This window comes from Sceloporus undulatus, chromosome 1 (genome assembly GCF_019175285.1).
Source record: "Sceloporus undulatus isolate JIND9_A2432 ecotype Alabama chromosome 1, SceUnd_v1.1, whole genome shotgun sequence".
In the NCBI taxonomy this organism is placed as follows: domain Eukaryota; kingdom Metazoa; phylum Chordata; class Lepidosauria; order Squamata; family Phrynosomatidae; genus Sceloporus; species Sceloporus undulatus.
The window spans coordinates 375,662,989-375,677,916 of NC_056522.1; the positions used below are offsets into that span (position 1 = coordinate 375,662,989).

Sequence of the window (14,928 nt, forward strand, 5' to 3'; positions counted from 1 at the left end):
GCTTCCCTGCACAAGCAGCAAGAATGAGAATTTCACGAGTGGTTTGGTTTTACAGGATCCTTGCAACTGCAACCCTATGGCTATTTTTGAACTGCAGTTCTCATACTTCACCAGCTAACATGTTTGCTGGCAAAGACCAAAACAACCAGAGGGTATAGCTGCCCTGCCGCGATGATCCACATTAAGTTCATCATCTGCAAAACATTTCACTCTTTTGCAGAGAGACTGCTTCCAGGTAAATATCTCTCCTCTTGCTAGAGTTCTCTTTGGTGTTTCTTTCCTACATGGAAGGCAGTATTATTTTTTACTGATAATATACTGGTACAAATTCAGTATGTGGGAATGTTGCTTCTAGTCAAGCCCACTTACAAGTAGCTTCTACACTCTTAGATGTTTGTACAACTTACATAGGAAGCCTTGCACCTGAATGAATTGCTAAGCAAGTGGAAATGTTTGGAGCATTGTGAGCTTTTGATAGAATGCAATGCTATACAGGCCTTCTCAGAAGCAAGTTTGAGTTCAGTAAGGTTCATTCCTAGATCACTGAGTAACGGATTGGAGCCTAAAGGATTCAATAAATAAGCAGGAGTAAAGCTAGTCCTTGGCAGCACCTGAATTCAGTGTCAATAAAAAAGAACCTTAATGTCAATGCAGAACAAGTACAGATACAATACGGTTTACTATCCTTCATAGCTACCTTTAGAAGCAAAAGCTTGTTCCCAGCATGAGAACTAAGGTATGTGTGCAAAAGCAAAGTTATAGTTGAACACTTGGGGGGGGGGGAGATAACAACCAGAGACAATTTACATACTTTTAAAGTCAGTGACAAAGACACACAAAGACCTTGACTCAGTCATAAATCAGAAAAAAAGATTGCAGTCATGAAATCAGGAGACTAAGACTTGAAAGGGCTGTTATGAAGGAACATGTTAAGACCCTCAAGTGTAAAGACATATCATTGAATACCTAAGTCAGAATTATCCATGCCAGTGTACTGTATATCTGATTTCTATGTATGGTTGTGAAAGCTGGACAGTGAAGAAAACTGACAGGAAGAGAATCAACTGATTTGAAGTGTGTTGGGAGAAGATCATGGACTAACCCTTGCAAAAGACAAATGAATGGGTACAAAAGCAAATCAAGCCTGAATTCCCCCTAAAAGCCAAGAGGACTAAACTGAGACTGCTGTACTTTGAACATATCGCAAGAAGACATGACTCATTAAAAAAGACAATGCTTGGCAAGAAGGCAGCAGGAAAAGAGGAAGACCCCATTACAGGTGGACAGACTCAGTCAAAGCAGCCATGGCTGCCCTGAGTATGAAAAACTTGAGGGAGGCTACTGATAACACTTAACAGGGTGACTCAGAGGTCTTTCATTCATAGGTTTGTAATAAGTCAAAGTTGATCTTATGGCATTTAATAACAAGCACACACAACTTAACATGTCATGAACTTCTGGCCTCCAATCAAATTGTTCAACTTCCTATACATCGGGATTTTTTTTTAATGCTGACTATGTTATGAGCATGTAAAATGCAGAAAATGCACCAACTAAAGTTGAGGTATTGCCTGAAATGTGGTTGTCAGCATCCTCTGACATATATCCACAAGGAGAAATGTGCATTGAACAGTGTGATGCAGGAGCTAACAAGACCAATGTGATTTTAGGTTGCATCAATAGAAGGATAGTGTCTAGATCAAGGGAAGTAATAGTCCCACTCTATTTTGCTTTGGTCAGGCCCCACTTGGAATACTGTGTCCAGTTCTGGACACCACAATTCAAAAAGGACATTGAGAAACTGGAGCATGTCCAAAGGAGGACAACTAAAACGGTGAAGGGTCTGGAAACCATGCCCTATGAGGAATGACTCAGGGAGCTGGGGAAGTTTAGCCTGGAGAAGAAAAGGTTAAGAGGTGATATGATAGCCCTGTCTAAATATTTGAAGGGATGTCATATTGAGGAGGGAGCAAGCTTGTTTTCTGCTGCTCCAGAGACTAGGACCCAGAACAATGGATGCAAACTGCAGGAAAAGAGATTCCATTTAAACATTAGGAGGAACTTCCTGACAGTAAGGGCTATTCAATAGTGGAACACACTCCTTCCTTGGAGTGTAGTGGAGTCTCCTTCCTTAGAGGTCTTTAAACTGGATGGACATCTGTTGGGAATGCTTTGATTTAAATTTCTTGCATGGTGGGGTTAGACTGGATGACCCTTGTGGTCTCTTCCAACTCTATGATTCTATGACTTTCCAAATTTAACATCATTCATCTGGGATTTTATTTGTTTATAAAAATGTAAAAACCCACTGGTACATATTCTGTCCACAAATACTGGGCACTTTCATATACTTTGGGTGTCGCCAGTATTTGATGGGGGAAAGTGGAAGAGGGAAAGGACTTAAGAAAAGGCAGATTTAGAATGCACATTTTTATTTAAGTAAAAAAAACAAAACAAAAACCAGGTAAGGTGGGCACAGTAGACCAGAGCTCTCTTGCTATGTGATAATATTCCTCTTTTTTGCTCACTTCCACCCTAAGATATAACAAATATTTGTTCTAGTCTAGTTTCAGGTTGTCCAGTTAAACCATCTTTTTGAAGATTGTTCTTTTACCTATTTAGAGTTTCCTTTCAGAAACATTTTTAATATATATATTTTAATATATATATATATATGTATGTATACTTTATACAGGATATACAGATTTGAGAACGAGACACTTTTAAAACACGGGACTGTAGCCGCAACACTCTCAATAGCTGCGTTGTAGCAAATAAACGTTGGTCAATCAGTTTATCAGACACTCTCTCAGGGACAAAGAGATTCTAGAGCTTTATCTATGTACACAGATGGCCTGAATGTGATCTTTCCTCTAAAAGGTCAAAGGCTTTTGTGATTCAAAAATATGTGCAGTTTCATAGCCCTGTGGAAGGGGGAAAAGAAAACAATCACCCACAAACTATATACAGTGTAAACATCACACAAGGCGTGGAATTCTCCTCCCGCCAAAGCTTGTGGCTCTTGAAAGGACCGTCCTTTCTGGGAAGTGCTAACAGTCCTCCTCCCCTTCCCTGGATTTCTTGTGAAGAGCACGGTTAAAGCTGTGGCAGGCAGGGACCCAGTGATTGTCGTGAAGGCCCAACTTGCAGCCGGGGACGCTCTTCTGGGACCGGTGGCAGCACATCCAGTACCCAGGGCCATATGGTAGTGCTTGACAATAGGGCTTTGGGTGCCACCGGCAGAGGGAGACATCCCCCCGGGAGTATTTCTTTTTGCACTGTTTGCAAGGGTCTTCCCTGTAACGTGGGTCACGAACCCAGCGGGAATCCGCCGGCCTGATGTTGTAGTACTCAATGATAAATTTGAAATAGCCACAAGTGCATTTGAGGGCCACTAGACTCCGGGTGGGAAGCAAGCCGAAGATCTTGACAATGATATGGTGAGGCAAGAAGGCCAGGTACTGCTGGGGCTCCAAGAGCTGTTGGATCTTGAACCTGGTCTCCAGAAAGTCATGAGACCTCTGCCTCTTTAGAGCAGAAGAGCCAAGAGTCTGCAAAGCACTCTCCTCTGAAGAAAGTTCGGGAAATTCCCCAGAAATACAGTTGACAGTATGAGGTTCCCTCTCTTGCTCATCCGTTTGACATTCTTCTGTAGGAACCACCTCCTCTAATTGTAGGTGCTCTTGGGTAATTTCACACTCAGAAAAAAGCAAAAACAGCCTCCCTGGGAGAGTATCTTCACCAAAGCTGGAGCTGGAACGTTGGCTTTTGCTACAACCTTTGTCCGTCCTGGCTGCTGATATGCGAATAGTGATAGACTCTCTCATGTGAATGTTTGGATTTGAATCTGAAAGAGTAATTGGCTCTTGAGGTGTATAATGAAAAGCTGCGTTGTTGCTACACAAGGAATGTGGGCATGCCTGAGCAACTGCTGGGTATGTTGAAGGGAGAGGGGGCCCGGTGATATTTTGAGGATCACACCAGCTTCCAGATGTGTCTGGATCGCCTTGGTCAAGCTGAAGGTCATTTGCCACTCTGGGAGCACTGGCAGACAGAGATGGCTGCCCAGCAGATGGACCTTCCCATACGCTGTCTTCTGTTGGAGAGCTGTGCTTCAATTTCCATGGTTCATCTCCCTCCTTGCCTCCATGCTCTTCCTGGTGAAGAATCCCAACGGATGCGTTGTCAGCACTGCTCTCGGGGGCTGTTCCACTGACCAACAGCATGCGGCCCACGTTCCGCCGGAAGCTGTTGTTTCGTGACAGGCTCCCTGCTTCTCGCTCACTCTGGCGCCTCAGGCACTGCGATTCAAGCTTCGCTACCATCTCCAACACACGCACTGGCTCAGCTTGTGGCCCTCCATCACCACTGCTACCACCACCCCGGCAGGGCACCTCTTCAGATGGAGCCTCATCAGCCCCCAAGGCAGGAAAGGATCCAGGAGCAGAAGGGGCAACAGCTTTGGGTTGCCCAGGAAACCTGATCATGGCAGAGGCACTGGGGCAGTTTTTGGTGCAGCTGGCCAGCAAAACGCTGGTTCTTTGTTCCAGGAAAGCGACCATCTCAACGACTGACAGAGGACGGCCAGGGAAACCCCCCTCTCCAACTTCATTCACATTATGTACAGAGCAGTGCTCCACGCTGCAGGCAAATGGCTCAGGCTGGTAACACCTCCCACTGGTTTCCCTCATCCTTTCCAGATGGATCTTGGCTTTTTTGATATCAAGTGACTTTTTCCTTCGCTTTGTTGCCCTCCCATCAATGTCCCAGCTGCTTTTGTTCTTCATGGAGGATACCCTGTTGTCGTTGCACTGCTGGGCTGCAAAGAAGGCCACCTTCTCCTTAGTGTTGCCTGGTTTCACGACCGCCCAGATATCCAGAGGTGCTTCACCATCATCACCTTGATGAATAGTGGCAGGCTGGGCAGCTCTTCTCTCCTTAATGCTGGGTCCTTCCGCATGGCTTTGGCTGTTGTTTCTGTTGCAGAGGGTGTTAGGGGAGAGGCTGCCCAGTGGCTTTCGGAGAGAGGGGCTGGGAAAAAGGCTTGATGAGGCTCTGTCAGGTTCTTCCTCATTGGACCCCCTTTGTTGGCTCATGAGTGGGGTTCGTGGGAGGTCCAGGCTTATGTCAAGAGATCGCTCTTTCTTCTGTAACTTGAGATATGGCTTTAAGTGCATGCCAGATATTCTAGGGAAAGGGGGAAACAGAAAAATAACATGCCTGTTAAAAACCAAAGTAGCTAATTCACGGACACAGCTGACAAAGGAAGGAAGGTTTTCTCAGAGGTGAAAAGGAGATGTATCATGAGACATCTTCACTCTCTGTGCCTTTGCATGGTTGCTGGTGGATGTGGAACATGAGAGAGAGAGAAAGAAAGAAAGGGAAAGAGAGAGAGGGGGAGAGAGTGTCTTCAACTAAGTGTGAGCAAGGGAGCAACTGACCTATACTCCTTATCATATCTCAAGTTCTGGGTTAAAACACAAATGGATGCATGCATGCCTAAGTTGCAAGGGTAAATCTTAACTGGTCCTACTGAGCATTTTACAGTTGCTGTCACTACAGCCTCTCCTTGAAAATACTACTGGCATGGGTTGGCAATTCTGGTAGATCTGGAATCTAATTTTCTGATCAAAAATCCTCCCTGCAAATGGCCAAAAATGTCCACCACAAACAAAAACAAAAACAGTAAGCAATGAGAAGTCCAGTTGTGATTTTGAAAAATTGATTTTTAAAAAATTAAACACTACAAGGGGAGGGGTATTTAAAGGGTGAATGGCTACCTCTGGAGGCCTCTAGGAGAGGCAATCCACTCCTTTTTGCCACAAAAAGAGCAGCTCAGGAGATTCTTGTGGCATTAAAGGCCCGCAGCGTTTGTTCTCCACCTTCAACACTTTGCTTAAACCTCCCTCTCCTCCTGTCTCTTCATCTTTCTCTCCTAATGACTTTGCTAATTATTTCATCTCTAAGATTACCACTATTCGCTCTGAGATAGTCCCTCCTGATTCTTCTTCTGCTCTTAATCTTCTATCGCCCTCGCCTAACAAATTTTCTGTGTTTCCTCCTGCCTCTTTGGATGAACTCTCTACACTTCTGAACTCTTCCAAACCTGCTACCTGTCCTCTTGATCCTATTCCTACTCATCTTCTAATCTCTATAGCTCCCTCCTTTCTGCCCTCGCTTCTCCATATCTTCAATCTCTCTCTCTCTACAGGCTCCTTCCCCTCAGACTTCAAACATGCTCTCATTTCCCCAATTCTGAAAAAACCTTCTCTTGACCCCTCCTCTCTGTCTAGCTATCGTCCGATTTCTCTTCTCCCCTTTCTTTCTAAGGTTTTGGAACGGGTTGTCTATTCGCGCTGTCTTGAGTTTCTTGAAGCCAATTCCATCCTTGATCCCTTTCAGTCTGGTTTCCGCCCAAGGCATTCTACAGAGACAGCTCTCACTAAGATCTCGAATGACCTTTTACAGGCCAAGGCTAATGGCCTTTACTCTGTTCTCATTCTTCTCGATCTGTCTGCAGCCTTTGACACTGTTGATCACTGTCTTCTAGTTGACATACTCTCTGACCTTGGGTTCTCAGACTCTGTTCTCGACTGGTTTCGATCTTACTTGTCTGGCAGATCTTTTGCAGTAGTTGCAGGGGGTCAGACTTCTTCTCCTGTTCCCTTATCTGTTGGAGTTCCCCAGGGCTCTGTTCTGGGTCCCCTTCTGTTTTCTCTCTACACACTGTCCTTAGGAAAACTCATTAGCTCTTTTGGCTTTTCCTACCATCTGTATGCCGATGACACCCAGCTGTATCTTTCTGCCCCTGACCTTTCTCCAAGGCTTGAACAGCAAGTCTCATCTTGCCTTACAGCTGTCTCGCAGTGGATGCGCCATCGGCGTTTGAAGCTCAACATGTCCAAGACGGAGCTTCTTGTCTTTCCTCCTAAGCCCAACCTTCAACACTCCTTTTCTGTCTCTGTGGACAACATTTCCATTCAACCAGTCCAGCAAGCCCGCAGTCTTGGCTTTATCTTTGACTCTTCTCTGTCGTGTATCCCTCAGATCCAGACCACAGCCAAGGCTTGTAGATTCTTTTTGTACAATATTGCCAAACTCCGACCATATCTCACTGCCTCTACTGCCAAGATCCTGGTCCATGCCCTAGTGATCTCACGACTTGATTACTGTAACGTCCTCCTGGCTGGGCTTCCTCTTTCTCACCTCCGTCCTTTAATCTCTGTCCAGCATTCAGCTGCACGCATTATCACTTCCACCCACCGCTCTGACCACATCTCTCCTGTGTTGGCATCCCTTCACTGGCTCCCCCTCCCTTTCCGCATTCAGTATAAGCTCCTGCTGTCGACATTCAAAGCCCTCCATGGACTGGCCCCTCCTTACTTATCAGACCTTCTTTCTCTTCACCTTCCCACCAGGGCCCTCCGTTCTGGTAGTCAAGGGTTCCTGTCTCAGCCCAGGATTTCCTCTGCCCCATCCCGGATTCGCCCCTTTTCACTTGCTGCCCCTCACTCCTGGAACCTTCTTCCTCCACAAGCAAGAGCCATCACTTCTTTAACCAGCTTCAAAACGGAGCTGAAAACCATCCTGTTCAGAGAAGCCTTCCCAGGCATCGCATAATTGTCGCTTACTATCTGATGTTCTGTTGTTGGCTGTTTATCGATCCATTTCCTGTATTCCTATGTACTGTATATGTATTATCCTACTTGTGATTATGTATTTTCCCTGGATAATGATTAACCATCCATTATGAAGCCTTGCCCTCCCTCCAGTCCATCTGCCTTGGTCCAGGCCTCGGAGGTTGAGAGGAACTGCTGGACCTCTTACCCTTTCTCGTCACCACTCCCTTCTCCTTCTGTATCATGTCTTTTTAGATTGTAAGCCTGAGGGCAGGGAACCGTCTAACTAAAAAAGATTGAATGAACAGCGCTGTGTAAATTTACAGCGCTTCATAAATAAAGGTTAATAATAATAATAATAAAGGGAACGCCTGGGGGGGGGGGTTGGTCTCTTTGGTTTTTTTAAGCAGACTCACATGCTGACAAGCCCCAAAGCCAGGGGGCGCAAACATTTTGGAGCCGGGGGGGGTGGTGGTCCCCCAAAGACAGGGGGGGGCCGAAGCCAAAAAATAAATAATTAAATAATTAAAAAAAATTTAAATATATAAATAAACCAGGACAAATGTAGGACAAAATTTTCAAATGGAAGACACTTTTTTAAAAAAAATGGAGGACACGTGAAAAAATTTGCTGATTTTTTAAAAAAATGTTAATATAAATGCATGTTTCTGAGGCTTCTATAGACAATTGCCCCCCAAAGGCCACGGCGGCAATCGGCGGCAGGACCGGGCTGGGGCCGGTCCCAAGGCCTCACTGGGCCGCATCCGGCCCGCGGGCCGCAGGTTGCCTACCCCTGCCCCAAAGCATCCAAAGCTTATTTTACTGTTTAACACACAAGGTGACATACACCAGCAAGAGAATCTTGAGCAAAGCCTAACAATGAAGATCAGCCTTAAAGAAATCTTATAACCACAGGGAACCCCCTATTTGGTACCCTGTTTTATGGCTATTCTGTTGCCAGCCATTCCATTTTGTCAATATCCTCAAAGAAAACAAAACATTTCGCAGAATCTCTAAGCAATTCCTTCATCAGGCATAACTGCGTATCCTTGGCTACCAGGCCTACTTGACTTGACCACCTCCGCTTCCAGCTATTAATACAGAAATTAAACAGCACTGAATCAGATATAGTTATTCTGGGGAGCCCAGTGGGTACTTCTGCTCTTATTGGCTGGCTCCCTCCCTTTTTTGTATGTGTATCTTTTAGGTGTTAGATGGAGCCAAATAAGTTCAGACCCTTTGGAAAGAATCACCCGTCCCTCACCTGGCAACCTGCAGGACAGAAAGAGAAAGAAAAGAGAGAAGAGGACATGAGTATGAGAATAAAGAGACTGGTAGAAAAAGAAAAGAGACAGACCCTTTCCATCATCAGAATGTAACCCCTGGCCCAACATAAGGTCCCAGGGAAAGGCAGACCACTGTAGAAAATAAACATCCCACATCCTCATTTAATTCATTAATTATTTACTAAGTTTGTACAATGTTTTCCAGCAAAAATGATAGTTTAGATGAAAAGTGACCGTACTGTACTGATGGCTGAGATTTCTGCCTTTGCTTCCCTGGTGTGTTTTCAATGAGGATTTGTTATTATTTGTATTCATGATAGTTGATAATACTATTTAAGTCAGCAAGGGATGCAAATGCTCCCTGTATATCTCAATAAATACTGCCAACAGTGTTTGCTTTACTTTAAATATACATTATATTTTATGTATACACTATACATAAAGTATAGATACCTATACTTTGTGCCCGGTTTTTCTTGCGAGCAATCGATCCATTAAGCATCCCATTTCCCCTTTTTGTATTTGTGGCATAAGTTGCTTTCACATCTAGCACCAATTTTCAGACACAAAAAAATATACCTGCATTTATGTCCCAGAAAAATAAATGCTTTGTGGAAAACTTTTTTTAAAAAATGGTAGTACAACTGCTCTAATCCCAGCCATCTCTATCTTGGTACTCTCAAATCTGTTGGACTGCATGGGAGTTGAAGTCCGACACCAGCAAGGGAAAGGTTTGGCCTGTGCTATCCAATGGCAGTCATGCAGTCAAGTATTTAACATTCAAAATAATGCAGCTGGATGGGGAGGGGTGCTGGTCTACCATACCGTTTGACTGGGTGGAACGTGGAGGCTGTGGAATTCAGCAGTTCCCGGTGGAGTCCAGCTCGGCAGGAACTCTTCATCATAACTCCCTCCACCTCCACCTGCGGCAGGCTGTCACAGCCAGTCCATCTCAGCCCACAACCTGGGCTCCTGCATCAGCTTATCTCGCCCCACACAATGGCCAACCGGGTCTTTGGCACCTAGAAAAGGCTGTGGCAAAAGAATGAAATGGAGACAAGAGTTTAGGCTGAGTCATGGATATAGGTACACACACTTCCCTAGCAGCATTGCAGCCTGTATTTAGGGATAGGGACCTTGCCAAGAATCACAACAGCACTGAAACAGCAAAGAAAGGAAACCACTGGGCCATTTCAGTACTGTATACATGGATTGGTAGTAGCCCCCCAGGGAGCTATCTTCAGTGGATAGGAACAAAGCACATCTGATATCAAGTGCCTCTGAGACACTCTTGAACTCCTTTGCACCCTAATTTGACCCTTTGTACCAATATACAGTTGCCTTATGAACCCCAGACTGCAGTATCCATGTGTTTCTTCCTGAGGGTGCAGGGAAATGCAGATTCTTCCCAAGTGTCAAAGAGAGTCACTGTTGCTAGAGTGATGATGCTGGATGTTCTGTCCTTTTGTCTCTGAGTGTTCTGAGGCAGAGAGAAATTCCATGTTGGAATGTTTCCCCCATCCCATCACCCTGGAGGTCTTAGGGAAACATATACTGTCTCTCAGGGTAGGAGGCAAACAACACAAAGGTGCTCAAGAACTCTCGTCCTCATCAAACAAAACAGACCACTGAGGAACAGAGGAAGATCTATTTTCCATTCAAATCAGTTCCGTGTGCACTAACAGTGGGTAACTTGTAGCTCTCCAGATGTTGTTGGACAGCAACCAGCAGGAACTCTCTGGGGTTTCAGACAAGGATCTTTCTCAAAGTCAACATGGAGGTGCTATCAAGGACTGAAGCTCAGATTGTCTGGATGAAAAGTGGATACATGAGGAGAATCAGAAAGGAGAGACAGGAATGGCATCAGATGATCTTCTGGGAGCTTCTGAGAGAAAGGAGCACTGCCCAAGTGTCTTGCAAATACAGTACCCACAACAGTAAAATCATTGCTATCTGACAATAGGTCAACATCTACACAACAATAGTTCTCAACCTTTGGTCTCCCAGGTGTTTTGGACTGTAGTTCCCAGAAGCTCCAGCCAGTTTGACCAAGGTTAAGAGATTCTGTGAGCTGATGTCCAAAACATCTGGATGGCCAACGGTTAAGAATCACTGATACTTGGAAAATCCTCAAGCAGGAAGCCTCCACAGCATTGTGTAGTGGTTTGAGCACTGGACTATGGCTCTGGAGACCAGGATTCAAATCCCAGTATGGCCATGTAAATCCACTGGGTGACCTGGGGCAAGACACACACTTTCATTTTCAGATAATGACAATGGAAACCCACCTCTGAAGAAACTTGCCAAGAAAACCCCATGACAGGTTTGCCTTAGGGTTGTCATAAGTCAGAATACAGTTGAAGGCGCCACACCACCACCACCACCACCACAAAGCTTCCTCCTGGAATCTGTAAGTAAACACTTGCCAATAAGCTTGCATGTCACCATACGCTCAGCCAATCAGCATCATACTATACCAGATTTCTCCCCAAAATTTGCACTTTGAAAAGGGGAGCAGGAGGCATCTTTAAAACCCTTTTTGAAACCTCCTCCCACATCTCTTCACAGCAACCATGTCTTCAACCTGATGATGGCATGAATCCTATCAGATACACCAGCTGCAGGATGAGGTCAATGAGGGAAAATGAAGTTTTATTGCCTACACTACAAAGCCTCAGTCCACTTCCAGTTGCACAAACTAATGTGTGCTGGAGAATAGAGATTTGGGTGTAAACATGGGCCAATGAGAGCAACAGAGGGGGCTAAGAGACATCATCTGCACTTAGGGGCGCATATTCCAATATGCCCTCAACTGTGTATTGAGGAAGACACTTCAGGTCTTGTTGGACCGTGACAGTTTCTCTGCGACACATTTCTCCTGGCATCACAGTGAACAATTTTGCACATTTTCCAAAGTCCTTCCAGGAAAATGGCCAAGCTGGTGGGCTGGGGAGAGGGAATTTTCCAAGCAGAAAGAAAATGTTCATAAAATATGATCCCTACACACTTTAGTTCATCAATATGGCAGCTTGTGGCTCATCACAAAGGGAAAAAATAAGCAAAGAAAGAGGGCAACAAATAGGCTATATTTATGCAAACCAGGTTGACTGTTTGATTGAAACACAAACACATGGACTTGCATAAATGTAGACATATACACAAAGAAGGGCTTAAGAAGTTCATTTCCAGAAAAACAGTGCAGATAGATAACAGATAGCACAAAGGTCAAGATAGTAGTATCTGAAAACAACAACAACTGGCTGTCCCCTACACAGAGGCAGCGTTGAGATCCTGCCATTAAAAGCTGCAGATAATGTCCCATCTGTTCCATTAAGATAACATTTATGAATGCATTGCTTATCTTCCACCCTCCCGCAAGTACAGGGGCATTTTCCACATAACTGGTTAATGTTCAATAACATGAAGTCTGCCAGTGGCGCTATTCTGCAAATATGTGTTATCTTGGCACCTGTTTTGTGGTATCTGTCTGCACCACCATGCTGAGTTCAGAGCTGTACTGGTGTGATCTCATTCAAGCCATGACACGGAGAGTTCCCTCTCCAGATGCTGGACATTACCATCCAAACGTTCATGCTAACATGGGCAGGGGGGTGCTGGGAGTTGTAGTTCATCATCATCATCTGAATGCCATAGGGCATCCAGATGTGCTTTAAATGACCCCAAGCCTCTATTCCTACTTTCAAGAAAAACATGTAACTTCCAGGAGCATAAATCCCACCAGGTCACTGATGCTAAAAGACCCATAGCTCAGTCTTGCTGAATTTTCCATTTAGAACAACTGTGGGCAACTGAAGATTGGGCAGAGGGCATTTTTCACCCATGCGCCCCTCTCAGTAGACCCACTGGCACACCATACAGGATCAGAAGTGATGTCACCAGTCATTCTGATTTTATTTTCAGGCAATTCCCAGCTGGTTTTTAAAAACAGGTACATGGGAGGTTGGGAAAACAAAGGCATTGCATTTTGCAATGGTTTTAAGCCAGGGGGATAAGATGGGGGGGAAATCAGCCCAGTCAAAATATTTTAGACAGGAACTGCCGCACAAATTGGTGACCTGCGGGCTGTACCTTCCCCACTTTTGCTTTAGATTTAATATAAGACTGTTCCAGAGGGTAAAGCCAGCATGGCATAGTGGTTTGAATGTTGGACTATGACTCTGGAGACAAGAGTTTGACTCCCCACTTGGCCATGAAAGCCACAAGGTGACCTTGGGCAGGATCACACTCTCTCAGCCCCAGAGAAAGGCAATGGCAAACCTCCTCTGAACAAATCTTGCCAAGAAAACCCTGTGATAGCTTTGTCTGATGGTCACCTTAAGTCAGAAGTGCACTTCAAGGTACATAACAACAACAACAAGGTTCAGAGGGTGGTGGATGCTCATCTTTCAGGAGTGCTTTAGCTGTGGACCTTGTGCTGTGGTCCTTTCCGAGACTTATGATTCTCTAATTTCATAAGCAAAGGAAAGGAACACTGGGCCTCTACATGTGTAGTCCAGATACATGCCAAACCTGCCTTGTGTTGGGGTTTTGAGGCAGCTGACAGCAACCTCAGCATATACAGAAGCTGTAAACCAAGGCATTCAAGCAGGAGTGGGTAAAGAGTTATAGGGCATAGTTATGGGGTACAGTTACCAGGCAGACCTTTATATTCAATAGGGTTTTAGGCAAAGCAGAATCCATTCTGTGTGTGAAATGTAGCCTGCAAACTCTCAACAGGGCAATCTGCTCAGGGGGTGTTCTCACTGGCTTATACTCCGTGTTACAAATCGAATCCAAGGTACATCGTTCTTATTAGAAACCGAATTAAGTCTAGAACAGTTCTAGAGCAACCCGCAATCGTTCCCACCTAAAATCGAATGGTAAAGCGGTTTATTATTTGATTCGTGTTATCGTCATTTAACGCGGGTTAAAAAAATAGAAGGGTCGAACCTACATTTTTTCCTTGAATCGGGATAGGAATCGGAGCATTTAAATAGGAACGACAGCCTTTGAAATCGGGTTAGCTGGATGGGAGGAGCGGAGTGCGATGGGCTGGCTTGGGGGGGAGTCGCCCTTTCTGTCCCCATCCGTCGTGGCTGACGCCATTTTTGCTTCCCTCACCCCTTTGTCCGCTGTGGTCTTTCAATAAGAGATAAGGAATTTTTTTTTTATTTTAATGGTTTACAGGCGCTTAATCTCTTCAGCGCTTTAAGCGCCTGAAGTCCCGGCTGCTCAAGCGCCTGCATCTGCCAAAGGACTACAAGGCTTCCCCCGGTGGATTGCAACCTCCCCTCTGTGTGGGGAGAGCCCATTTCTAACGGAGGAGAGGCAGGAAGGGAAGCCTCCTCTCGAAGAGGCATTTCCTGCCCGCTTGGGCTCTGATCTCGCCCAGGCAGGGAAGGGAAGCCTCCTCGCGAGGAGGCATCTGATCTCGCCCAGGCAGGGAAAGGCTCTGATCAATGGGGGGGGGGGAATAGAGCCTTTCTCCCTCTCTTTCTCAAACGGAATCTGCCTTCTCCTCCAACCCTGGAAAGAGAATCTTTGGGAAGAGTGCTCCCTCCTTGTTTTTCCAGCAGCCTCCTTCATTGATCTCTGGGCTCTCTGAAGGGATGCTCCCTGGCTGTCTTGGGAGACATGAAGAGGGGATGCTGTCCTGCAAACCCATCCCCATATTTCTTCTGGAAACAGCTTGGGCTCTCCAAATTCGCTTTGCCAGAAGCTCTCCCATTGATCTCTGGGCTCTCTGAAGGGATTCTCCCTGGCTGTCTTGGGAGACATCAAGAGAGGATGCTGTCCTGCAAAACCCATCCCCATAGTTTCTCTGGAAACAGCTTGGGCTCCCCAAATTTGCTTTGCCAGAAGCCTCTCCCATTGATCTCTGAGCTCTCTGAAGGCACTTTAAGCGCCTCCTCATTGGTTCTTTTATAACAAACCGCGAAATTTAAAAGTGACGTTATGATGACGTTGCTTTGATTGACAGCCCCAAAATGGTGAGTGGGACCGAAATAAGGCTAAAACCGGTT

General features: G+C 45.4%; 1 protein-coding gene across 4 annotated transcripts in view; it reads right to left on the reverse strand.

Moving 5' to 3' along the window:
* Positions 1 to 2,415: 2,415 nt before the first annotated feature.
* Positions 2,416 to 14,928, reverse strand: part of FBXO34 (F-box protein 34) — a 96,260-nt gene continuing 83,747 nt past the window's right edge. For all 4 annotated transcript variants that reach the window (XM_042464641.1, XM_042464649.1, XM_042464633.1 and 1 more), the window contains 2 exons: positions 9,731 to 9,937; positions 2,416 to 5,187 (listed from right to left, as the gene is read on the reverse strand). In XM_042464641.1, coding sequence (XP_042320575.1) covers positions 3,051 to 5,187; positions 9,731 to 9,810 — 2,217 coding nt within the window. In that variant the 5' untranslated portion in view covers positions 9,811 to 9,937 and the 3' untranslated portion in view covers positions 2,416 to 3,050. The remainder of the gene's footprint in view (positions 5,188 to 9,730; positions 9,938 to 14,928) is intronic.